Genomic DNA, 27,156 nt, shown 5'->3' with positions numbered 1-27,156 from the left:
TTCGATTTGCTAATTTTCGATTTTTTTATCTGCATCTTTGGAATTTTCGATTTTCATCCTTGGAATATTTCATTTTTCCAATTTTTCGATTTTTCAGTTTTTGAACTTCACAATTTTGCATTTTTTCAATTTTGAATGTTTCAAGTTCTCGATTTTTAATTTTTCGTTTTCTCAATTTTTCATTTTCAATTTTTTAACAAACAGAACAAATTTTTTCAAACTGAAATTTTGAAAAATCGAAACATCGGGAAAGTGAAAAATCGAAAAACTGAAAAGTCAAAAAAAACTCGAAAAAGTGGAACGTTGCAAAATTGTAAAATTAGAAATCGAAAAATGTAAAATCGAAGAAATCGGAAAATCGCAAAATTACAAAACTGCAAAATCGAAAGAGCGAGAAAATGAAAAACAAAAAATTGAAAAATTGTAAAAACATTGTAACGAAAAAATCGAAAAATTGAAAATTTAGAAAGCGGGAAATTGATAAATTTAAATTTATTAGACTTGAAAAATCGAAAAACCGAAAAATCAAAAATCGAGAGAATAAAAATATCTGAGCATTGAAAAATCGAATAATTTAAAGCTGAAAATCATAAAACTTAAAAATTGAAAAATAAAAAAAACGACAAATTGAAAAAACAAACAAAATTGTAAAATTATAACCTCGAAAAAGTGAAAAATTAAAAAGCCTGAAAATTGAAAAGTTCGAAAGTTGAAAAACCAAAAAAAGAAAAAAATCAATGATTTAATTTTTTTTTATTTGCTAATTTTCGATTTTTTAATCTCCATCTCTGCATCTGATTTTCAACCTTAGAATATTTCATTTTTCCAATTTTTCGATTTTTCAGTTTTTGAACTTTACAATCTTGCATTTTTTTAATTTCGAATGTTTCAAGTTCTCGATTTTTAATTTTTCGTTTTCTCAATTTTTCATTTTCAATTTTTTAACAAACAAAACAATTTTTTTCAAACTGAAATTTTGAAAAATCGAAACATCGGGAAAGTGAAAAATCGAAAAACTGAAAAGTCAAAAAAAACTCGAAAAAGTGGAACGTTGCAAAATTGTAAAATTAGAAATCGAAAAATGTAAAATCGAAGAAATCGGAAAATCGCAAAATTACAAAACTGCAAAATCGAAAGTTCGAGAAAATGAAAAACAAAAAATTGAAAAATTGCTAAAACCAAGCATTGTAACGAAAAAACCGAAAAATTGAAAATTTAGAAAGCGGGAAATCGAAAAATTGAAATTTATTAGACTTGAAAAATCGAAAAACTGAAAAATCAAAAATCGAGAAATAAAAAAATCAAAAGTCGAGAGAATAAAAATATCTGAGCATTGAAAAATCGAATAATTTAAAAACTGAAAATCATAAAACTTAAAAATTGAAAAATAAAAAAACGACAAATTGAAAAAACAAAAAAAATTGTAAAATTATAACCCCGAAAAAGTGAAAAATTAAAAAGCGTGAAATTGAAAAGTTCGAAAGTTGAAAAACCAAAAAAAGAAAAAAAAATCAATGATTTAATTTTTTTTATTTGCTAATTGTCGATTTTTTAATCTGCATCTTTGGAATTTTCGATTTTCAACCTTGGAATATTTCATTTTTCCAATTTTGAATGTTTCAAGTTCTCAACTTTTCATTTTCAATTTTTTAACAAACAAAACAAATTTTTTCAAACTGAAATTTTGAAAAATCGAAACATCGGGAAAGTGAAAAACGGAAAAATTGAAAAGTCAAAAAAAACTCGAAAACGTGGAACATTGCGAAAGTGTAAAATTAGAAATCGAAAAATGCAAAATCGAAGAAATCGGAAAATCGCAAAATTACAAAACTACAAAATCGAAAGTTCGAGAAAATGAAAAACAAAAAATTGAAAAATTGCTAAAACCAAGCATTGTAACGAAAAAATCGAAAAATTGAAAATTTAGAAAGCGGGAAATTGAAAAATTGAAATTTATTAGACTTGAAAAATCGAAAAACTGAAAAATCAAAAATCGAGAAATAAAAAAATCAGAAGTCGAGAGAATAAAAATATCTGAGCGTTGAAAAATCGAATAATTTAACAACTGAAAATCATAAAAGTTAAAAATTGAAAAATAAAAAAACGACAAATTGAAAAAACAAAAAAAAATTGTAAAATTATAACCTCGAAAAAGTGAAAAATTAAAAAGCGTGAAATTGAAAAGTTCGAAAGTTGAAAAACCAAAAAAAGAAAAAAAATCAATGATTTAATTTTTTTTTTGCTAATTTTCGATTTTTTAATCTCCATCTTTGGAATTTTCGATTTTCAACCTTGGAATATGGGAAACTGAAAAATTTAAATTTATTAGACTTGAAAAATCGAAAAACTGAAAAATCAAAAATCGAAAAATGAAAAAATCAAAAGTCGAGGAATAAAAATATCTGAACATTGAAAAATCGGATAGTTTAAGAAACCGGAAATTGTGAAATTGGAAAACAAAAAATCCTATTGCTATAAAATAAAAAATTTAACTTTTTAAAAATTGAATCATTGAAAAACTGATAAATCCAAAAATTTAAAAATATACAGACGAAAAAAATTGAAACATCTAGAAATTAAAAAAATCGAAAACTGAAAAATCGAAAAACGGAAAATTTTCGAAATAAAAATCTTTACTTTTTTTAACATTTTATCATGAAAAACGCTTGAAACACACCCATAGCATTCTTTACCTTTAGCTTAAAAATCCACCACTGTTTTTGTTTTAAATTTAGGGGTCATAAAAAATTAAATTCGCACTATCAAATTCCACTATTTATCTAAGAATTGTTCGATTGAACTTCAGAGACGACGAAAATTCTGTTTTGATGTTCTCCTTTTCTGCTTTTTTCCTGAATTCTTCTTGTGACGTCCTTCACATTTGCTCTACATAATTCACGCATTCTACTCCTAATTAAGATCAAAGACAAACTTTCAAGAATTCATGGCCGTTTTTGATCGTATTTTTATTGCTTTCCTATAGACGAAAAAGTAACTAAAAATAGCACCAAAAATGAAAAACCCTACGAGACTTCTTCGCTACTTAATAACAATTTCTTCATCAATAAGAACTGGTTATTACGTCTTACTCCAGACTAGAATGTAACTACTTGATTGCTATGCACGTTTTTCAACTTATTTATTGAATTATTCTTACGATAAAGTATGCGACTGAAAAAAAAGTAGTACAGAAAACAGGCGAAAGTAAAAATATCAAGTAATATACTTAATAAGAATAAATATTGTGTAAAGTTGAATTTCGCAGCTCTAAGTATCTGTAGAACATTTAATTGGACAATTTCATGGCACATCAATTAAAACGCATGTATAGTTAATTATCCGGTTCTATACCATGATTAATCCAATCGAAGGACAGATGTAAAATTTCATTTGAATGGTCATTTAACTTCCTAGTAGAGAATAAAATCCCATAAACTGCTATCAGTAATAGCCAGCAATAAGCTTTTGCGCAGATCAAATATATTACAGCAATTATTCAAACGCAAGTTTTCAAACTCGTAATGGAAACATCCCGAGCTCCCATGCGTTTAATCATCAAGAATTAAATTGTGAAAGTTGTTCTTTGATTCTACCGATTAAGTAATGATGATAATGATGACTAGGCAATTATTTATAGGAGGCGACTATCAATCTCGCCATCTTGTTATACAAAAAGTAACCGCGAAATTCGAATTACACCCCGGGATACTAATCACCAGCAAGAGCAACAACTCCACATCTGTGCCCACAATCGCTACAAAATCACATGTTCAGCTTGTTATCGCAGTCATCGATACCGTACTTTGTAATTGTAAACTATCTCGTTTCAAAAACAGAGCTAAACCAAATGCCACTATCGCGACAGTAGTTTGTTTGTGTTGAGGCGAAACAGCACGGACCAAGGTTACTTCCCTGATATACCCCTGACATAGTGCAGAAGTGGGTCGGCATTTGGCCCGAAAAACTCGTACAAAGTAAACAAGTTTGTGTTTTTTTAATGCAAAATGCGTGTTGCTGGGTTCGTTTTTATTGGATTTTATTCACGGTGTGTTAGTGGTAATTTATTTCTGCTGCCGGAAGAGAAACTAAAAATCTTGCGATATTGAATCGGAGCTAAATTCCCAGGAAGCATTGTTCGGCGGCTGCTTGAGAAAAAGCGTTGAGCAATCCCCAGCTCGCTCTTCTCGTGAAACGGCTCCATAAAATTTCGAGTCTGGAGAGCTTGGCTTGAAGGTAATGGATGCTCTACAGGTGGCTTAAATAAATTCTGGGGGATAAATTTGGGGAAGGAATCGATTGCAAGTGGCTGCGTTTAACTTGAAAAATGATTTTGTGGCCTATTATGCATTATTTTTTAATTGACGACGATTTTTGAATTTTTTGGGATTTTTCATTTTTTCGATTTTACAATTTTTTGATTTTCGAATTTTTCATTTTTTTTTATTTTTCGCTTTTCTAACTTTTGCATAGTTCGTTTCTTCAGTTTTACGATTTTACAATTTTTCTATTTTTAATTTTTCTTGTTTTCAGTTACAATTTTTTGATTTTTCAATTTTTTAATGCCACAGTTCTGTAGTTTTTCGATTTTTAATTTTTCAAGTTCGTTTTTCATTTTCTCGGTTTGTCATTTTTCAATTTTTCAACAAAAGGACAAAATTTATTTAAAACGAAATTTAAAAAACAGAAAAATCAAAAAATTTAAAAAATGGAAACCATGATTCTATTTTTTGATTTTCCAAGTTTTCTTGTTTTTGGATTCTACAATTTTTTGAACTGCAATTTTTCAGGTTTTTTGTTTTAAATTTTTTACTTTTTCGATTTTTTGACTTTTGAATACGTATTTCATTTTTCAGTTTAGCAATTTTTCAATGTTTTAATTTTACAATTGTTTTTCTGTTTTTAAATTTTCAATATGATTTTTCTCGATTTTTCACTTTTCAATTTTTCAACAAAAGGGCTAAATTTATCAAAAATGAAGTTTTGAAAAATCGAAAAATTTAAAAATGAATATTTGTAACACTGAGACATCGAAAAATTAAATAGCGAGAAACAGAAAAATGAAAAAAACGGAAAACTTTCAAAATAAAAACCGAAAAATGGAATAATTCAGAAACATTTTTCCATGATTATATTTTTTAATTATCCAAGTTTTCTTGTTTTTGATTTCTACAATTTTTTGAACTGCAATTTTTCAAGGTTTTTGTTTTAAATTTTTTACTTTTTCGATTTTTCGACTTTTGAATACGTATTTCATTTTTCAGTTTAGCGATTTTTCAGTGTTTTAATTTTACAATTGTTTTTCTGTTTTTAAATTTTCAATATAATTTTTCTCGATTTATCACTTTTCAATTTTTCAACAAAAGGGCTAAATTTATCAAAAATGAAAATTTGAAAAATAGAAAAATTTAAAAATGAATATTTGTAACAGTGAGACATTGAAAAATTAAATAGCGAGAAACAGAAAAATGAAAAAAACGGAAAACTTTCAAAATAAAAACCGAAAAATGGAATAATTCATAAACATTTTTCCATGATTATATTTTTTGATTTTCCAAGTTTTCTTGTTTTTGGATTTTACAATTTTTTGAATTGCAATTGTTCAAGGTTTTTGTTTTAAATTTTTTACTTTTTCGATTTTTCGACTTTTGAATACGTATTTCATTTTTCAGTTTAGCGATTTTTCAGTGTTTTAATTTTACAATTGTTTTTCTGTTTTTAAATTTTCAATATAATTTTTCTCGATTTATCACTTTTCAATTTTTCAACAAAAGGGCTAAATTTATCAAAAATGAAGTTTTGAAAAATCGAAAAATTTAAAAATGAATATTTGTAACAGTGAGACATTGAAAAATTAAATAGCGAGAAACAGAAAAATGAAAAAAACGGAAAACTTTCAAAATAAAAACCGAAAAATGGAATAATTCATAAACATGTTTCCATGATTATATTTTTTGATTTTCCAAGTTTTCTTGTTTTTGGATTCGACAATTTTTTGAATTGCAATTTTTCAAGTTTTTTCTTTTAAGTTTTTTACTTTTTCGATTTTTCGACGTTTGAATACGTATTTCATTTTTCAGTTTAGCGATTTTTCAGTGTTTTAATTTTACAATTGTTTTTCTGTTTTTAAATTTTCAATATAATTTTTCTCGATTTTTCACTTTTCAATTTTTAAACAAAAGGGCTCAATTTATCAAAAATGAAATTTTGAAAAATCGAAAAATTTAAAAATGAATATTTGTAACACTGAGACATCGAAAAATTAAATAGCGAGAAACAGAAAAATGAAAAAAACGGAAAACTTTCAAAATAAAAACCGAAAAATGGAATAATTCAGAAACATTTTTCCATGATTATGTTATTTGATTTTCCAAGTTTTCTTGTTTTTGGATTTTACAATTTTTTGAATTGCATTTTTTCAAGTTTTTTGTTTTACATTTTTTATTTTTTCGATTTTTCGACTTTTGAATACGTATTTCATTTTTCAGTTTAGCGATTTTTCAATGTTTTAATTTTACAATTGTTTTTCTGTTTTTAAATTTTCAATATAATTTTTCTCGATTTTTCACTTTTCAATTTTTCAACAAAAGGGCTAAATTTATAAAAATGAAGTTTTGAAAAATCGAAAAATTTAAAAGTGAATATTTGTAACACTGAGACATCGAAAAATTAAATAGCGAAAAACAGAAAAATGAAAAAAACGGAAAACTTTCAAAATAAAAACCGAAAAATGGAATAATTCAGAAACATTTTTCCATGATTATATTTTTTGATTTTCCAAGTTTTCTTGTTTTTGGATTTTACAATTTTTTGAATTGCATTTTTTCAAGTTTTTTGTTTTACATTTTTTATTTTTTCGATTTTTCGACTTTTGAATACGTATTTCATTTTTCAGTTTAGCGATTTTTCAATGTTTTAATTTTACAATTGTTTTTCTGTTTTTAAATTTTCAATATAATTTTTCTCGATTTTTCACTTTCCAATTTTTCAACAAAAGGGCTAAATTTATCAAAATGAAATTTTGAAAAATTCAAAAATTAGAAATGAAAATTTGTAACATTGAGACATCGAAAAATTAAAAAGCGAGAAATAGAAAAATGAAAAAAACGGAAAATTTTCAAAAACCTTTTTCAATTATCCCATTTCTTGATTTTCCGATTTTTTCTAATTTAAAATTTTTCAAGTTTCCAATTTCAGTTTTTCGATTTTTGGATTTTTAATTTTTCGAGCTCAAATTTATTCAAAGAAAAACCGAGAAATTGAAAAATCGAAAAATCGACGAATTGAAAAATTAAAGTGACAAACTGAAAAATTCCAAAGATGAAAAATCGAAAAATGCAATAATGAGAAATTTTTTTCAGTTATTCCGTTTTTCGATTTTTGTTTTATTGCTCCTCGATTTTACAATTTTGACTTGAAAATTTTCGTCTTTTTAAATTAATTTTTTTTATTTGCTCGATTTTTTAATTTTACGATTTTGAAAAAAAAATTTTGGTTTATCAATTTTTAATTTTCAAGTTTTTCATTTCTGGATTTTTCAATTTTTGAGGTTTCTAGGTCTTCAATTTTTTGGAATTTTAATTCTTCAAGCTCTCGATTTGTAATTTTTCATTTTCTGGGCTTTCATTTTTCAATTTCTTAACAAAAGAAACTGAAATTTTGAAAATTCGAAAAATCAGAAAACTGATAAAATCGAAATATTAAAATTCCAAAAATCGGCAAAATAAAAAAATGAAAAAAAGGATTGTACAATTAGAAGTCGAAAAATGGAAAATCGGAGAAATCGAGAAATCGCACAAATACAAAATTGCAAAATCGAAAGATTGTCCAATCGAAAAATTTAAAAATTAAAGATCAATAAACTGAAAAATCCGATAATTAGGAAAGCTGAAAAGTGCAAAATTAAAAAACTTGAATATTGAAAAATTGAGAAATTGAAAAAACGAAGCATTCAAAAATTTTATTTAAAAAGTGAAAAACTTAAAAATTGAAAAATCGACAAATTGAAAAAACAAAAACAAAATTAAAATGAAAAATTGAAAAATTCGCCAGTTGAAAAAATCCAAAAATATAATAAAAAATATCTTTTCGATTATTCCATTTTTCTATTTTTGTTTTTTTTTGTTCCTCGATTTTACAATTGTTTAATGTGAAAATGTTCCTGTTTTTAATTAAATTTCAATTATTATTTTATTTGTTGGATTATCAATTTCTAAATTCCCTTCTTCAATACGACTGTGAAAAAAAAGTCGATTTTTCGGTTTACCAATTTTTGGTTTTTTAGGTTTTGAATTTCAGTTTTTCGGTTCTCGATTTTCAATTTTTCATCTTCTTGGCTTCCGTTTCTCAATTTTTCAACAAAATACACTGAAATTATGAAAATTCGAAAAATCGAAAAACTGAGTATTGAAAAATTAAAAAAACAAAAATGGACAAAACTGAAAAATTTTGCAAATGACATATCCTCTAAGAGAAAGTTAAAATTTAAAAAAAAAGTCAAAAATCGAAAATTTGAAAAGATAAACATCTATTTTCTCGATATTTTTAAAAATCGGATAATTGAGAAATCAGAATCAACAAAGTGAAAAAACAAAAAAAATTGTAAAGTTACAACCTCGAAAAAGTGAAAAATTAAGAAGCAAGAAATTGAAAAGTTCGAAAAATAGAAAAAAAAATCAATGATTTCACGTTTCGATTTTACAGATTGGCTAATTTTCGAGCTTTTAATATGAATTTTTAGAATATTCTATTTTCAACCTTGGAATATTTCGATTTTTCAGTTTTTGAACTTTACAATTTCGCAATTTTTCAATTTTGAATGTTTTAGTTCTCGATTTTTAATTTTTCATTTTCTCAATTTTTCATTTTCAATTTTTTAACAAACAACAAATTTACTCAAACTGAAATTTTGAAAAAAATTAAAATTTGAAAAGTCAAAAAAACTCGAAAAAGTGGAACACTGAAAAACTGAATAATTGAAAAATCGGAAAATTCCAAAATTGTAAAATTAGAAAATCGCAAAACTACAAAACTGCAAAATCGAAAGTTCGAGAAACTGAAAAATGATAAATTGAAAATTCAAATAATTGAAAAGGAAAATTGAAAAATTGCAAAAACCGAACATTATAACATTGAAAAATCGAAAAATTGCAAAATTTAGAAAGCGAGAAATTGAAAAATCGGATAATTGAGAAATCGGAAAATCAAAAATTAAAATATCGAAAAAATGAAAAAGAAAACAAATCTTATAAAATCGAATTCGAAATTCCAGTTTCCATATTTTTTAGTTTTTAGATTTTTCAATTTTTGAATATTTCATTTGATAATTTTTTTGACAATTTTGCAGTTTTTAATTCCAATCTTTTGATTTTTCAAGTTTTAACTTTCCAATTTTGCAATTTTTTGATTTAAAATTTTTCAAGTTCTCAAGTTAAAATTTGTTAAAAAAATAAAAAATCGAAAATTAAAAAAAATAAACATCTATTTTCTCGATATTTTTAAAAATCGGATAATTGAGAAATCAGAAGATAACAATTTTGCAGTTAAAGTGAAAAGTCGAAACATTGATGAATCGAAAAATCAAAAATTGAAAAAACAAAAAAAATTGTAAAATTGTAACCTCGAAAAAGTGAAAAATAAAAAGTGAGAAATTGAGAAGTTCGAAAGTTGAAAAATCGAAAAAGAGAAACAAATCAATGATTTTTTGATTTTTCAGTTTTTGAACTTTACAATTTTGCGTTTTTTCAATTTTGAATTTTTCGATTCTAGATTTTTAATTTTTCATTTTCTCAATTTTTTCATTTTCAATTTTTTAACAAATAACAAATTTACTCAAACTGAAATTTTGAAAAGTCGAAAAATTGAAAAATCAAAAAAACTCGAAAAAGTGGAACACTGAAAAACTGAATAATTGAAAAATCGGAAATACCAAAATTGTAAAATTAGAAAATCGCAAAATTACGAGAATTTGAAAAACAAAAAATTGAAAATTCAAATAAGTAATTGAAAGTCAAAATTGTAAAATTGCAAAAACCGAACATTGAAACATGGAAAAATTGAACATTTAGAAAGCGGGAAATTGAAAAATTGAAATTTATTAGATTTGAAAAACTCAAAAATTTAAACTGAAAAATCAAAAATCGAAAAATAAAAAATCAGAAGCCGAGAGAATAAAAATATCTGAACATTGAAAAATCAAATAGTTGAAGAAATCAGAAAATTGTGCAATTGGAAAGTAAAAAACTGTAAAAACAAAAAATCGTATTGGTAAAAAAATATTTAAGTCTTCAAAATTAAAAATAACTTTGGAGTACTGGAAAATCGAAAAACTGAAAAAACGAAACAATGAAAAATCGAAACATTAAAAATCGAATAATTTAAAAATTGAAAAATCGTAAACATTATTTAAAAATTGAAAAACATAAAAATCGACAAATTGGAAAAATAAAAAAATGTAAACTTGTCACATCGAAAAATTGAAAATTTAGAAACCGAGAAATTGAAAAGTTGGAAAGTTGAAAAATCAAAAAATTAAAAAAAACAATTATGGATTTCACGTTTCGTTTTTTCAATTTTGAATGTTTCAAGTTCTCAATTTTTAATTTTCCATTTTCTCAATTTTTCAACAAACAGAACAAATTTATTTAAACTGAAATTTTGAAAAATCGAAAACTTGAAACGTTAAAGAAAACTCGAAAAGTTGGAACAAAAAAACTGAATAATTGAGAAATTGGAAAATTGTAAAATTGGAAACCGAAAAATGTAAAATCGGAAAAATCAGAAAATCGCAAAATTGCAAAATTGCGAAATCAAAATTTCGAAAAATTGAAAACAAAACATTGAAAATTTAAATACATAATTGAAAAGCAAAATTAAAAATTGAAAAAAATATTATATAACAATGAAAAATCGAAAAATTAAATATTTATAAAGTGGGAAATTGAAAAATTTAAACTAAAAAATCAAAAATCGAAAAATAAAAAAATCAAAAGACGAGCCAATAAAAATAGTTTAAGAAATCGGAAAATTGTGTAAGTGGAAGTAAATAATTGTAAAAACAAAAAATCGTATTGGTATAAAATTAATATCATACAAATGGCAAAACATTAACCAAAATTCATGTCATCATCCGCATCAACAACTTGATGACGTCTCAAAATTTTGCAAAATAAATTGACTATTTTTTTACGTTGGATATCCAGATAACAAAAAAAAAACAGTGAAGACGTCATTTATAGAACTGTACGTTTTCTTAGAACGAAGTGGCCAATCACAAGCGAGTTTTCGCTAAATGTTAAACGTCGCGAATAGTGTATTTTTGAATTTTGACGCAAGTACCAGCGTCGTTGAACAAATCCTCGCCTAAAATCGTGCGGACCCTCGAGGCTCCATTTACAAAATCCCGCCCCTGGCCTCCCAATTCGCCGCTCGTGCCGTAAAAGTTCCTCGCGTCGCTCTCCCCCAAATTGAGGTTAAATTAGCTCCGCAGCTCGCAATTATTCCATTCATGCTTTTGACACGAAAAAATGATCCGTGCTTGAAATTCCGTCCGCAAATTTGCATTGTTTCGCGTTTGTTTGCCTAGACAAACGAGAAAGTGACTCATGAATGTCAAACACACACAGGCCCATTTGCGCCCTTTTAATCTCATGCAAATCGCGGAATTTCGCCGCTCTTGCACAAGAGAGGCGAGACCGGTACAGTTAGCCGGCTCCGGTCAGCGACCCGAGGGGGCACCGCGGAACTGGGTTACGAGGGGGCGCCACCGCGCGGGCCCAAATTCCGGGAAACCGGCCCCGGACGCGAAAAACCGGCGCAGCTTCGGCCGGCTGTTCGCGGTTTCGGCGCCGGAACAAAACGACGAGGATGCGGTGGGGTCGGCGTGGCGCGAACGGAGGGTTGCATAGGCCGCGGGCGCCGAAGCCGGCGTGTTTGAGTTGGAAGAGTTGGTGAACTTTGTTGTTTGTTGCAGCGGTCGATTTAGACTTGTGTGCAGGCAACGTTCAAGATGCCTTCGTCATCGCCGTGGAGCAGCAGGCCCAAGAACGCCTGGAGCGGCTCACAGCGCTCAAGCGGGTCAAGCCCGTCGACATGACCAAATTGTCGCAACAGGTAAAACTGAACAACTGATGGGTTTGAGGGCACGGCTGCGGGTCGCGCTTATTTGGGTGTCGACGAATCGCGCAGAGATGGAGCGATCTGTCGACGAGATTATGCTGTTAATGAGAGAAAGGAGCGCTTGGTTGGAACTGGCAAAAACGTTAATTAAGGATTAATTGCCAATAATGCAGAAATTATTCAAACGTGGCCTCTTATCGTGGTACACAATCTAACAGAAAGCTCAAACAATTTTTTTCAATTCTCTTTTTAGAAAAGTTTTAGAGACGCTGAGGAAATAGATCAAGCGTGACGTCGTAGTTTTGCTAGAATTGTATAGTGCACCAACGAAAATTGTGGTTTTATGGCTTTGACTTTTCCAACCCCTAACTCTCAACTAGTAAGTTTGGGATAGTAGCATAAATTTGCATCTACTAACCTGGATTATTCGGTGACATACTAGCGACGAGTCAAAATCTAAAAACCACTACATTTCTTGGCAGACTATACTAGAAGTCGGTACAAAATTCAAACCAATTATTTTTAGACGCAATAAAAATTTCACTTTAAAAAATATACACTGATCAAAAATCGAAAAATTAAAGCAAAAGATAAAACTAGGAAAAATAAAGAAGTTTTCGTTCTTATTTTTCGATATTTACAATTCTGTAATTTATCAATTTATCAAATTCCAAAGTTGAAAAATCGAAAAATCAAAAAATAAAATTTTTCAAATGTGTTAAGGTTACGCTAAACATGTAATCGCTGATCAAAATTTACTTTTTACTTCCACCAAAAACTCGATAGCGCCATCACGAAATTCAAAAATCGAAAAATTAAAAAAAAATCAAAAATCGAGAAAAAAAAACGAAAACTGGAGAAATTGGAAAACTGCCAAAATTGTAAAATTAAAAAATCGAAAGTGTTTTTCAGTTGCCCAGGAAAATCAAAAATCGAAAGACATCAAAAATTTGAAAATTTAAAAAGCGAGAAATTGAAAAATTCGAAAGCTGAAAAATCGAAAACTGAAAAATCTAGTAGTACTCGCTACGATAAGATTAATTTTGGCAAATGATCTACTCACTAAAGCCCGGGCGGATCGAGCAAATGACCTACTCTTCTAAGAAAAAGTATTAGCCCCGCCCACCCACCCTTTATTTTTTTAGAATAGGTCATCTGCCAGAATCAATTTTATCTTGTCAAGTATGAGTCTGATTTTTGCATATGACATACCCTCTAAGAAAATAAGGGTGGGTGGGCGGGGCTAGTACTTGTCAAGATAAGACTGACTTTGGCAGATGACCCACTCTTTTAAAAAAATAAATGGTGGGCGGGCGGGGCTAATATTTGCCAAAATAAGACTCACTTTGGCAAATAACCTACTCTTCTAAGAAAAAGTACTAGCCCCGCCCACCCACCCTGTATTTTCTTAGAATAGGTCATCTGCCAAAAGCAATCTTATCTTGTCAAGTATGAGTCTGATTTTTGCAAATGACATATCCTCTAAGAAAATAAGGGTGGGTGGGCGGGGCTAGTTATTGTCATGATGAGACTGATTTTTGCAAATGACCTCTTTTAAGAAAATAACGGTGGGCGGGCGTGGCTAGTACTTGCTAGATAAGATTGATTTTGGCATATGACTTATTGTTCTAAGAAAATAAAGGCTGGGTGGGCGGAGCTAGTACTTGCCAAATAACCTACCCTGTACGAAAATAAAACTCGGGTAGGCCGGGCTAGTATTTGCCAAGGTAAGACTAATTTTGGCAAATGACCTACTCTTCTAAGAAAAGGCAATAGCCCCGCCCACCCACCCTTTGTTTTCTTAGAATAGGTCATCTGCCAAAATCAGTCTTATCTTGTCAAAAATGAGTCTGATTTTGCAAATGACATATCCTCTAAGAAAATAAGGGTGGGTGGGCGGGGCTAGTACTTGTCAAGATAAGACTGATTTTGGCAGATGACCCACTTTTCTAAGAAAATAAAAGGTGGGTGAGCGGGGCTAGTATTTGTCAAGACGAGACTGATTTTGGCAAATGACATATCCTCTAATAAAATAAGGGTGGGTGGGCGGGGCTAGTACTTGTCAAGATAAGACTGATTTTGGCAGATGACCCACTCTTCTAAGAAAATAAGGGTGGGTGGGTGGGGCTAGTACTTGCTAGATAAGATTGATTTTGGCATATGACTTATTGTTCTCAGAAAATAAAGACTAGTTGGGCGGAGCTAGTACTTGCCAAATAACCTACCCTCTAACAAAAAAAGGCGGGCAGGCCAGGCTAATATTTGCCAAAATAAGACTCATTTTGGCAAATGACCTACTCTTCCAGGAAAAGATACTAGCCCCGCCCACCCACCCATTATTTTCTTAGACTAGGGCATCTGCCAAAATCAATCTTATCTTGTCAAGTATGAGACTGCTGTTTGCAAATGACATATCCTCTAATAAAATAAGGGTGGGTGGGCGGGGCTAGTTCTTGCTAGATAAGATTAATTTTGGCAGATAATTTATTGTTCTCAGAAACTAAAGGGTGAGTGGGCGGGGCTAGTATTTGCTAAAAATAAAAAAAAATAAAAATCAAAAATCGACTAATGGAAAAATCGGATAAATGAGAAATCGAAAAATTGTTCAACTGTATAATCGGAAAATCGAAAAATTAAAAAAAAAACAAACCTTATAAAATCGAATTCTAAATTCCAGTTTTAATTTTTTTAGTTTTTAGATTTTTCAACTTTTGGATAGTTCATTTGATAATTTGTTTGACAATTTTGCAGTTTTTAATTCCAATTTTTTGATTTTTCAATTTTGCAATTTTTTGAGTTGTAATTTTTCCAGTTCTCGATTTAAAATTTTTCCTTTTCACGATTTGTCCTTTTTTTTTTTCCATTTTTTAACTAAAAGGACACATTTATTCGAACCAAAATTTTGAAAAAAATCGAAAAATCTAAAAATTTGAAAGTTGAAAAATCGAAAAATCAAAAAATTAAATTTTTTAAATGTGTTAAGGATACGCTAAACATGTAATCGCTGCTCAAAATTTACTTCTTACCTCCACCAAAAACTCGATGACGTCACAAAATTCAAAAATCGAAAAATTAAAAAAAAATCAAAAATCGAAAACTGGAGAAATCGGAAAACTGCCAAAATTGTAAAATTAGAAAATCGAAAGGTTTTTTTCAATTGCCCAGAAAAATAAAAAATCGAAAGACATCAAAAATTTGAAAATTTAAAAAGCGAGAAATTGAAAAATTCCAGAGTTGAAAAATAGAAAACTGAAAAATCTAGTAGTACTCGCTACGATAAGATTGATTTTGGCAAATGATCTACTTTCCAAGAAAACAAAGCCCGGGCGGGCTGGACAAATGACCTACTCTTCTAAAAAAAAGTATTAGCCCCGCCCACCCACCCTTTATTTTCTTAGAATAGGTCATCTGCCAAAATCAATCTTATCTTGGCAAGTATGAGGCTGATTTTTGCAAATGACATATTCTCTAGGAAAATAAGGGTGGGTGGGCGGGGCTAGTACTTGTCAAGATAAGACTGACTCTGGCAGATGACCCACTCTTCTAAAAATATAAATGGTGGGTGGGCGGGGCTAATATTTGCCAAAGTAAGACTCATTTTGGCAAATAACCTACTCTTCTAAGAAAAAGTACTAGCCGCGCCCACCCACCCTTTATTTTCTTAGACTAAGTCATCTGCCAAAATCAATCTTCTCTTGTCAAGTATGAGTCTGATTTTTGCAAATGACATCCTCTAAAAAAATAAGGGTGGGTGGGCGGGGCTAGTACTTGCCAAATATCCTACCCTCTAAGAAAATAAAAGACGGGCGGGTCGAGCTAGTATTTGCCAGAATGGGACTCATTTTGGCAAATACCTACTCTTCTAAGAAAAAGTTCTAGCCCCGCCCACCCACCCTTTATTTTCTTAGAATAGGTCATCTGCCAAAATCAATCTTATCTTGTCAAGTATAAGTCTGATTTTTGCAAACGACATATCCTCTAAGAAAATAGGGGTGGGTGGGCGGGGCTAGTATTTGTCAAGATAGGACTGATTTTGGCAGATGACCCACTCTTCCAAGAAAATAAAGGGGGGGTGGGCGGGGCTAGTACCTACTTGCTAGATAAGATTGATTTTGGCAGATGACGTATTGGAAAATAAAGCTGGGTGGGCGGGGCTAGTTCTTGCTAAAAATAAAAATCAAAAATCGACAAATTGAAAAATCGGGTAAATGAGAAATCGGAAAATTGTTCAACTGTATAATCCGAAAATCAAAAATTGAAATATCGAAAAATTGAAAAAAAAAACAAATCGTATAAAATCGATTTCTAAATTTCAGTTTTCATGTTTTTTAGTTTTTAAATTTTTCAACTTTTAGATATTTCATTTGATAATAATTTGTTTGACAATTTTGCAGTTTTTAATTCCAATCTTTTGATTTTTCAAGTTTTAACTTTACAATTGAAAGTGAAAAACAGATAATTGGGAAATCTAAAAAATGCGAAATTGAAAAAGTGAGAATCGAAAAATCGATCAATTGAAAAATCGAAAAATAGAAAAAATAGGATTTCACGTTTCGATTTTACAATTGTTTGATTTGCTAATTTTCGAGTTTTTTTGATTTTTCAATTTTGCAATTTTTTTATTTTTAATTTTTCAAGTTCTCCATTTTAAAATTTTTCCTTTTCACGATTTGTCATTTTTTCGATTTGTTAACTAAAAGAATTTATTCGAACCATAATTTAAAAAAAAAATCGAAAAATCTAAAAATTCAAAAATTTAAAATTGAAAGGTTAAAAATTGAAAATTAGAAAAAAAAATCAGATGTTTTAACATCTATTTTCTCGATATTTTTAAAAATCAAATAATTGAGAAATCGGAAACTTGAAAAATTAAAAAATCTAAAAAATCAGAAGACCGGGAAACTGAAAATTCAAAAATTGAAAAATTATTGAAAAATCGAAATTGAAATAAAGAAAAATTGTGAAAAATTTTAAAATTTAAAAAGCGACAAATTGTAAAATTCGAAAATTGAATGAAACATTTAATCAAAAAACAGAAAAATTTTAAATTGAAAAATCAAAATCGAGCAATCCAAAATTCAAAAAATTAGAAAATCAAACCTCGACAAATTGAAAAATCGGATAAATGAGAAATCCGAAAATTGTAAAACTATAATCGGAAAATCAAAAATTGAAATATCGAAAAACTGAAAAAAAAAACAAATCTTATAAAATCGAATTCTAAATTCCAGTTTTCATGTTTTTTAGTTTTTAGATTTTTCAACTTTTGAATATTTCACTTGATAATTTGTCTCACAATTTTGCAGTTTTTATTTCCAATTTTTTGATTTTTCAATTTTGCAATTTTTTGATTTTTAATTTTTCAAGTTCTCGATTTAAAATTTTTCCTTTACACGATTTGTCATTTTTTCGATTTTTTTAACTAAAAGAACGCATTTATTTGAACCAAAATTTAAAAAAATATATGAAAATCTAAAAATTCAAAAATTTAAAATTGAAAGGTTAAAAATTGAAAATTAGAAAAAAAATTCAGATGTTTTAACATCTATTTTGTGGATATTTTTAAAAATCAAATAATTGAGAAATCGGAAACTTGAAAAATTTAAAAATCTAAAAAATCAGAAGACCGGGAAACTGAAAAATCAAAAATCGAAAAATTATTGAAAAATCGAAATTGAAATAAAGAAAAATTGTAAAATAGCAACATTGAAAAATTTTAAAATTTAAGAAGTGAGAAATTGAAAAATTCGAAAATTGAATGAAACATTTTAATCGAAAAACAGAAAAATTTAAAATTGAAAAATCAAAATCGGGCAATCCAAAATTGAAAAAATTAGAAAATCAAAAATCGACAAATTGAAAAATCGGATAAATGAGAAATCGGAAAATTGTAAAACTATAATCGGAAAATCAAAAACTGAAATATTGAACAATTGAAAAAACGAAATCTTGGGAATTCGAATTCAAAATTCAGGGTTTCGAGATTTTTTTTATTTTTAAATTTTTCAACTTTGGAATATTTCTTTTGAAAATTCGTTGTTTTACAATTTTGCAGTTTTTAAATCCAATCTTTGGATTTTTCAATTTTTAACTTTACAATGTTACAATTTTTTGGTTTTCAATTTTTCACGAACTTCTGGATTTAAAATTTTTCCTTTTCTCGATTTAACAGTTTTCGATTTTTAACGAAAAGCACAAATTTATTCGGACCGAAATTTTGAAAAAATCGCAAAATTAAAAATCCAAAAATTCAAAAATTTTAAATTGAAAAATTAAAAACTAAAAATTAAAAACAAAATTTTCAGATGTTTTCAAGTTACGGTAAACATGGCAAATCACTGATCAAAATTTACTATTTACCCCATGTCAAAAATCAAAAATCAAAAATCGAAAAATACACATAAATTTAAAATTTAAAAAGCGAGAAACTGAAAAATTGAAAAATTCGTAAGTTAAAAATCGAAAAATAAAAAAATCTAATTTTTCACCTGTTCAGTTTACACTGAGCATGATAAATCGCTTATCAAAATTTACTTTTTATCCCTTCCGAAAACTATTACGTCATAGGAAAATTTTCCAAAAAAAAAAAAGAAAAATATCGTATGTTTCAATTTGCGTATACAGAATATCTAAAAAACGAATTAATTCATTTCGTTTATTGAGTACCTGCCGAAATTATATTTGCTGCTAGAAATTTTATTTCGGAAATGTACTCATAGTATGGTAATTTAAAACACAATATCTATTTTTATTTTTATTTTTATTTAAAATAAAATTCATACAACCAAATTTATAATTTAAATTTCAGAACTATTGTTACTAAGTTATACATATTTCGTCCATTTCCATGTATTCTGAATGAAATAAACTGTCTATACAATGACTAGCCTTAACCATGTATTTTTTAATTAATTTCTTAGATTCTAACAATTCCACCATCTTCACCGCAGCCTGTTCGCATAATATAAATAATAAATCGTTTAACTCGAACTTTATTTTTTCACGTTCGTGTTAAATTCTCCACCGTGCAATAAATTCCCCGAAAAAATTCCAATCGCCCCGATAAGCCGACTACATAATCCTAAATGCACCAGCATTGCTTTATCTCAACTTAATCGTTCACAAAACCACTCCGGCATTCCCTACAACATGCTGCGTTATCTTTCGAGCTCGACTAACAGTTCTTTACCCACATGTGTACATCAACAAGCTCTTCAGGTTGAAGATAAGACGCCGACTCTGACAGAAAACAGACCGTCATTCCAGGCACTGCCCCACATCGCCATCGCCACGGCGCAAAACAATATTCAAACGAGAAATAAATAAAAAAGGACGAGGGTGAAGCGGGGTCAGCTGCTCCAGAAGGCAGCAAATTAAGAGTTGTGTGAAAAATTGCTAAATAATTATTTTCGCGGTGGTTAATGAGGGGTGTTCATTCAGAAAATGCAAATGGCTTGTTACGGCTCCTCCGCCCTTTCCGGGGCAATTTTTTCTGGGCTTGTCGTTCAATTTGTCACTCGGATGGCGCCAGGGGTGGCTGATGCGGAGCGACAGGTCCCGATGCTGGGGAAGTGCGCTGCGGGGGGCGAAGGCTGAAATATGTGGCCGAAATTCGAAAATCATAAATAACTAAAATATTCATTACAACATACAACGAATACGAACTTTAATATTTAAAAATTTTTAATCGTTAATGAAAATTATGAATACAATGATAAGAAATAAACAAAGCTCGACAAGTTAATTCTGAACTTGGATTCGTATTCAGGAGGTCCTAGTTGATAAGTGCAGCAAATTTGAGGCATTTCCGTTGTCGAATAAGAAATTAGTACTACTTATCACAACCGCGAGATTTTGTCAGGCCAGAGATTTCACGAAAAAATAAAAGTTTTCCAATTTTCCTGAAATTGAGTTTCTAGACTAATTTTTCACTGTTGAATTAATTTCCACATCAGCTGTTGAATATTATTTTGATTTCAACTGAAATCGCGTTTCATTCCAAATCGTAAAAAATGTTTTTCGAGTTTACGGATTCACGATTTCAAAACGGATCGAGCTACTGATTTCTGGTTGATACCATTCGATTCCCTGGAGTTTTCTAGTACAACGAGTATTTTTTTGTGCTAGATAAGTTTGGCGTTTGTGTTTGAGAAGCTGATAAATCAGACGATGTCATTTTTCAATAGGTAATATCATATAAAAAAATAAAAATAATTCAGGAAATTCAACGAGTCAATTCCGAACTCAGATCCGTATTCAGGAGGTCCTAATTGATAATTGCAGCAAATTTCAGGCATTTCCGTTACCGAATAAGAACTTAGTACTACTTATCACAAACGCGGGAGATTTCACGAAAAAATAAAAAAAATCGGATTTGCTTGAAATTGGGTTTCCAGACTAATTTTGCACTGCAGAATTAATTTCCACATCAGCTGTTGAATATTATTTTGATTTCAACCGAAATCGCGTTTCTTTCCAAATCTTAAAAAGAATTTTTCGAGTTTATGGATTCACGATTTCAAGACGGATCGAGCTACTGATTTCTGGTTTGTACCATTCGATTCCTTGGAATTTTCTAGCACAATGAGTATTTTTTTGTGCCAGATAAGTTAGGCGTTTGTGTTTGAGAAGCTGATAAATCAGACGATGTCATTTTTCTATAGGTAGTATCATATAAAAAAATAAAAATAATTCAGGAAACCCAACAAGTCAATTCCGAACTCGGATCCGTATTTAGGAGGTCCTAATTGATAAGTGCAGCAAATTTCGCGCATTTCCGTTACCGAATAAGAACTTAGTACTACTTATCACAAACGCGGGAGATTTCACGAAAAAATAAAAAATTTCGGATTTGCTTGAAATTGGGTTTCCAGACTAATTTTGCACTGCAGAATTAATTTCCACATCAGCTGTTGAATATTATTTTGATTTCAACCGAAATCGCGTTTCTTTCCAAATCTTAAAAAGAATTTTTCGAGTTTATGGATTCACGATTTCAAAACGGATCGAGCTATTGATTTCTGGTTTGTACCATTCGATTCCTTGGAGTTTTCTAGTACAACGATTATTTTTTTTGCGCCAAATAAGTTTGGCGTTTGTGTTTGAGACGCTAATAAATCAGAGAATGTTATTTTTGTATAGGTAAAACAAAAAACACGAATACAAAAATCAGGAAGCTCCGCTGAGCAATTATGAATTCGGATTCATATTCAGGATGCTCAAATTAGTGAGTACAGCAATTTTCAGGAATCTCCGTTATCGAATAAGAAATCAGTACTACTTACCACAACCGCGACATATTTTACGAAAAAATAAATATTTTCTGATTTGTTTCAAATTGAGTTTCTAGACTAATTTTGACCAGGAGAAATTATTTCTGCCATCAGTTGTTGAGTATTAATTCGTTTTTAATTGGAATCTCGTTTCATTCTGTATCTCAAAAAATACGTTTCGTGTTTATGGCCTCATCATTTCAAAACGGTTCAAGGTACCGAGTTCTGGTTTGTACCATTCGATTCCTTGGAATTTTCTAGTCACAACGAATAACTTTTTGTGTCGGATAAGTTTGGCGTTTGTGCTGTAGACACTAATAAAGCAGACGATGTCATTTTTCTCAAATTAACCTAATATAAAAAAATCAAAAAAATTCAGGAAACTCTGCAGGTCAATTTTGAAGTCGGATTCAAACTGAGGATGCCTAAATTAATAAGTGCAGCAAATTTCAGAAATCTCCGTTATCAAATAAGAAATTAGTACTCTAGTAGTACTCGCTACGATAAGATTGATTTTGGCTAATGATCTACTCTCTAAGAAAACAAAGCCCGGGCGGGCCGGACAAATGACCTACTCTTCTAAGAAAAAGCATTAGCCCCGCCCACCCACCCTTTATTTTCTTAGAATAAGTCATCTGCCAAATAAATTTTATTTTGTCAAGTATGAGTCTGATTTTTGCAGATGACATATTCTCTAAGAAAATAAGGGTGGGTGGGCGGGGCTAGTGCTTGTCAAGATAAGACTGATTTTGGCAGATGACGGGTCTTCTAAGAAAATTAAGGGTGGGTGGGCGGGGCTAGTATTGTCAAGATGAGACTGATTTTGGTAAATGACATCCTTTAAGAAAGTAAAGGTGAGTGGGCGTGCCTAGTACTTGCTAGATAAGATTGATTTTGGCATATGACTTATTCTTCTCAGAAAATAAAGACTAGTTGGGCGGAGCTAGTACTTGCCAAATAACCTACCCTCTAACAAAAAAAGGCGGGCAGGCCAGGCTAATATTTGCCAAAATAAGACTCATTTTGGCAAATGACCTACTCTTCCAGGAAAAGATACTAGCCCCGCCCACCCACCCTTTATTTTCTTAAACTAGGTCATCTGCCAAAATCAATCTTATCTTGTCAAGTATGAGACTGCTTTTTGCAAATGACATATCTTCTAAGAAAATAAAGGGTGGGTGGGCGGGGCTAGTACTTGTCAAGATAAGGCAGATATTGGCAGATGACCCACTTTTCTAAGAAAATAAAGGGTGGGTGGGCGGGCCTGGTATTTGTCAAGATAAGACTGATTTTCGCAAATAACATATCTTGTAAGAAAATAAGGGTGGGTGGGCGGGGCTAATACTTACTTACTAGATAAAATTGATTTTGGCATATGACTTATTGTTCTCAGAAAATAAAGGCTTGGTGGGCGAAGCTAATACTTGTCAAATAACCTACCCTCTAAGAAAATAAAAGGTGGGTGAACTGGGCTAATATTTGCTAAAATAAGACTCATGTTGGCAAATGACCTACTCTTCCAAGAAAAGATACTAGCCCCGCCCACCCACCCTTTATTTTCTTAGAATAGGTCATCTGCCAAAATCAATCTTATCTTGTCAAGTATGAGACTGCTTTTTGCAAATGACATGACCTCTAAGAAAATAAGGGTGGGTGGGCGGGGCTAGTACTTGTCAAGATAAGACTGATTTTGGTAGATGACCCACTCTTGTAAGAAAATAAAGGGTGGGTTGGCGGGGCTAGTATTTGTCAAGATGAGATTGAGTTTGGCAGATGACCCACTCTTCTGAGAATATAAAGGGTGGGTGGGCGGGGCTAGTACTTGTCAAGATGAGACTGATTTTGGCATATGACTTATTGTTGTAAACAAATAAAGGCTGGGTGGGCGGAGCTAGTACTTGCCAAATAACCTACCCTCTAACAAAATAAAAGGCTGGTAGGCCGGGCTAATACTTGCCAAAATAAGACTGATTTTGGCAAATGACATATTCTATAAGAAAATAAGGGTGGGTGGGCGGGGCCAGTACTTCCTAAAAATAAAAAAGTTTAAAAATCAAAAATCGACAAATTGAAAAGTCGAATAAATGAGAAATCGGAAAATTAAAACAACTGAAATTTCCAAAAATTGAAAAAAAAAAATTCGAAATGGCAGTTTTCATGTTATTTTTTTTTATTTTTAGATTTTTCAACATTTGAATATTTCGTTTGATAATTTGTTTGACAATTTTTCAGTTTTTAATTCCAATCTTTTGATTTTTCAATTTTTAACTTTTCAATTTTGCAGTTTTTTGATTTTTAATTTTTCAGGTTCTCAATTTAAAATTTTTCCTTTTCACGATTTGTCATTTTTCGATTTTTTAACTAAAAGAACAAATTTATTCGAACCGAGATTTTGAAAAATCGAAAAATCCAAAAATTCAAAAATTGTTTAATTCCAAATCTCAAAAAATATTTCTCTAGTTTACGGATTCATCATTTCAAAACGGTTCGAGACACGAGTTTCTAGTTTGTACCATTCGATTCCTTGGAGTTTTCTAGTCACAACGAATAATTTTTTGTGTCGGGTAAGTTTATCGTTTGTGCTTGAGACGCTGATAAAGCAGACGATGTTTTTTTCTGAAGGTAACAATATAAAAAAATCAAAAAAACCCAGGAACCTCTGCAGATCGATTTTGAAGTCAGATTCATATTCAGGATGCCTAAATTAATAAATGCAGTAAATTTCAAGAATTTCCGTTTTCGAATAAGAAATTAGTACTACTTATCACAACCGCGAAATTTTCTTCAACAAACTTCAAAAAAAAAAAAAATGTTTTCCGATTTGCCTGAAATTGAGTTCCCAGATTAATTTTACACTGCAGAATTCATATCCACATCAGTTCTTGAATATTATTTTGATTTGAACCGAAATTGCGTTTCAATCCAAATCTCAAAAAATATTTTTCGAGTTTACGAAGTTATCATTTTAAAATGGTTCAAGGGACCGACTTCTGGTTTATACCATTCGAATCCTTGTAGTTTTCCAGTCCCAACGATTGATTTTTTGGCCCAGATAAGTTGTCTGTTTGTGCTTGAAAGCCCGATAAAACGGACGATGTCTTTTTTCTACAGCGTGTTATTGAAAGGTACGTACAAAATAAAATCGGTAATTGGTCTCGAAGTATGGGTGCTAAAAGTAAAAAAAAAGTTCAGGTAAAAGTGTTCTCCTTTTAGAGATAAAAATTATTAAAATTTATGTCCAAATTCGTTGTACGCCTCTGATAAAAAGATCATCTTTCGTTTCTATAGCAATATTTACTCTTGACAAAAGTTTTATTGTTACAGTTGCTAGGATTTACTAAAATAAATTAATTTTACCTATTTATTCTTCAGTAGCGTCTAAAAAGGTTGGATAAGGGTTAATTTTCCCCTTATAATTTTAATAACACAAAATAAGTTTTTCAGACTTCTTAGACTTCGCGAATAACTGTCAATTTTGTTGTACGTACCTTTCAATAACACCCTGTATAAGTAGCAGCGTATAAAAAATAAAAAAAAAAATCAGGAAGCTCCGCAGAACAATTCTGAATTCAGATTCGTGTTCGGGAGATCTAAATTAGTGAGTGTAGCAATTTTCAAGAATCTCTGTTGTCGAATAAGAAATCAGTACTACTTACCACAACCACCAGATATTTCACGAAAAATTAAATGTTTTCTGATTTGTCTCAAATTGAGTTTCTAGACTAATTTTGAACGGAAGAAATCATTTCTGCCGTTAGTTGCTGAGTATTAATTCGTTTTTAACTGAAATCTCGGTTTATTCTGTATCAAAAAAAGTATTTTTCGTGTTTATGGGGTCATCATTTCAAAACGGTTCAAGGTACCGACTTCTGGTTTATACCATTCGATTCCTTGAGTTTTCTAGACGAAGAGAATAATTTTTTGGTCCGGATGAGTTATCCATTTGTGCTTGATAGCCCGATAAAACAAACGATGTCGTTTTTCTATAAGCAGCAGCAGATAAAAAATCAAAAAAATTCAGGAAGCTCGGCAGAACAATTCTGAATTCACATTCGTATTCAAGAGATCTAAATTAGTGAGTATAGCAACTTTCAGGAATCTGTGTTATCGAATAAGAAATCAGTACTACTTCGCGAGATATTTCACGAAAAAATAAATGTTTTCTGATTTGTCTCAAATTGAGTTTATAGACTAATTTTGCAGTTTTGGCCACGTATATTCAGTTTAGTTCCACTGTAAACCACGAGAAATGTGAATTCCTGTTTACTAAGTACGACCACAAAAATGGTACGATCTGATAGTTACAAACTGTTTGTACTTAATTGAGTTTCCTACCGTAAACGGTCAAGTTTCAATTATATTTAATTGAAACGATAATAATAGGTGATTGTCATAATTAAGTAAACTTTCTAATACAGCTTGTCCCATTTAGCGAACCTAAAAAATCTCACAACAATTTACTAACCACGTGCGTCAGCACACATCGGTTTTGCACTACTTTATCCTACAAAACCCATTTAGCAACCGCCACAAAACACGCACATTTTTTTCACTTTAACGACCCCATCTCATGTTACGCGTCTCGCTCCATCTCCCCTAAGCCGTCGCTTTCAAAGCTAAGACCCCTTTCGTTCCAGCTAAACCAGCAGACCACTTCAAGCGAAGAACTCAACGGCTTCATCAACAACACGCCCATCTACGTGACGTCTTTGACGGCCACCGAAAATTTAAACAACAACCCCACCGCAAGCAAGTCGGAAGGCGGAAGCGGAGGCGGCGGCGGCGGTTCCGTCCTGGCCAACACCATCTCGGTGGTGGCAACGAAGGAGGTGAGCGCGACGCCCAAGCTCCTGCCCAACGGCCACGACAGCGCCGACTTCATCGTGCCCAAGGTGGGCAACGATGTGCGGGCCGCCGATGTGAAGGAGGGCCCCCAGCAGCAGGCCTTGGAGGTGCGCAAGCCGGGCGACAGGAGAGCGTCGTCGCCGTTCCAGAATGGCAGGACGGAGCTGCTGATCGGCGCCGAAGACAATAAGTTCAAGACGACGGCCATCGTCGAGAGCAATAACAATAAGTTGGGGGTGGAGGGCGAGAGCAGGTAGGCAACGAACGCCACTGTATATGTTACAGCTAATATCCGAAATCCGTTATTATGCATAATAACTAGACATTTTAGGAATTATGCGTAATAACTAAACTTGTCAGTTATTATGCATAATAACCAGAAACATTAGGAATTATGCGTAATAACTGAAATTCTCAGTTATTATGCATAATAACGGAAACGTTTAGGTAATATTGATAATAACTAACACAGAAACAGGAATTATGCATATTTTCCAAAAAGCTACCCACCCTGCCTCGCTTTCTCCTACATACCACATGTACAGTTGATTTAAAAAAAAAGGGACAAATTACAGTTATATAAACGTCATATTCCCATTGCTTTTCATTGATCTATGAGAACCTGAGTTGCTCATCTTGTCTCGTTTTTTTGAAATCAGCTGGACATGTTATAAGCCTTTGAAAATGGTAAAAACTGAAAAAAAAATAGAACAGGATGATACCCACTGGAAAAGGAAGAAAATGTAACAAAAATAAAGGGAAAAATAATTTACGGGCGATCTGAGGTCCGGAAGGGGAAGAGGGTGAGCTTTTAAGGGTAGAAAACGGTTTATCACGATTTCCGGCAAAAAGTTAAATGGCAAAGTTGTAGGTAATAAAAAGATCTACAACTTTTGTATTTACATTTTCTTTCCTCAAAATCTAT

The 27,156-nt window shown here is 30.7% G+C and overlaps 1 protein-coding gene across 2 annotated transcripts in view; it reads left to right on the top strand.

Annotated features, from left to right (window-relative positions):
- The window catches only part of Sdt (stardust), a 91,811-nt gene that overhangs the window by 13,360 nt on the left and 51,295 nt on the right, over nt 1-27,156 (top strand). For both annotated transcript variants that reach the window (XM_064071764.1, XM_064071763.1), the window contains exons 5-6: nt 11,969-12,108; nt 26,024-26,484. In XM_064071764.1, coding sequence (XP_063927834.1) covers nt 11,969-12,108; nt 26,024-26,484 — 601 coding nt within the window. The remainder of the gene's footprint in view (nt 1-11,968; nt 12,109-26,023; nt 26,485-27,156) is intronic.

This window comes from Zophobas morio, unplaced genomic scaffold (assembly GCF_036711695.1).
Source record: "Zophobas morio isolate AGI-343-1 ecotype UQ-CSIRO unplaced genomic scaffold, CSIRO_AGI_Zmor_V1 ptg000041l, whole genome shotgun sequence".
Taxonomy (NCBI): domain Eukaryota; kingdom Metazoa; phylum Arthropoda; class Insecta; order Coleoptera; family Tenebrionidae; genus Zophobas; species Zophobas morio.
This window is presented reverse-complemented; position numbering and strand designations above follow the sequence as displayed.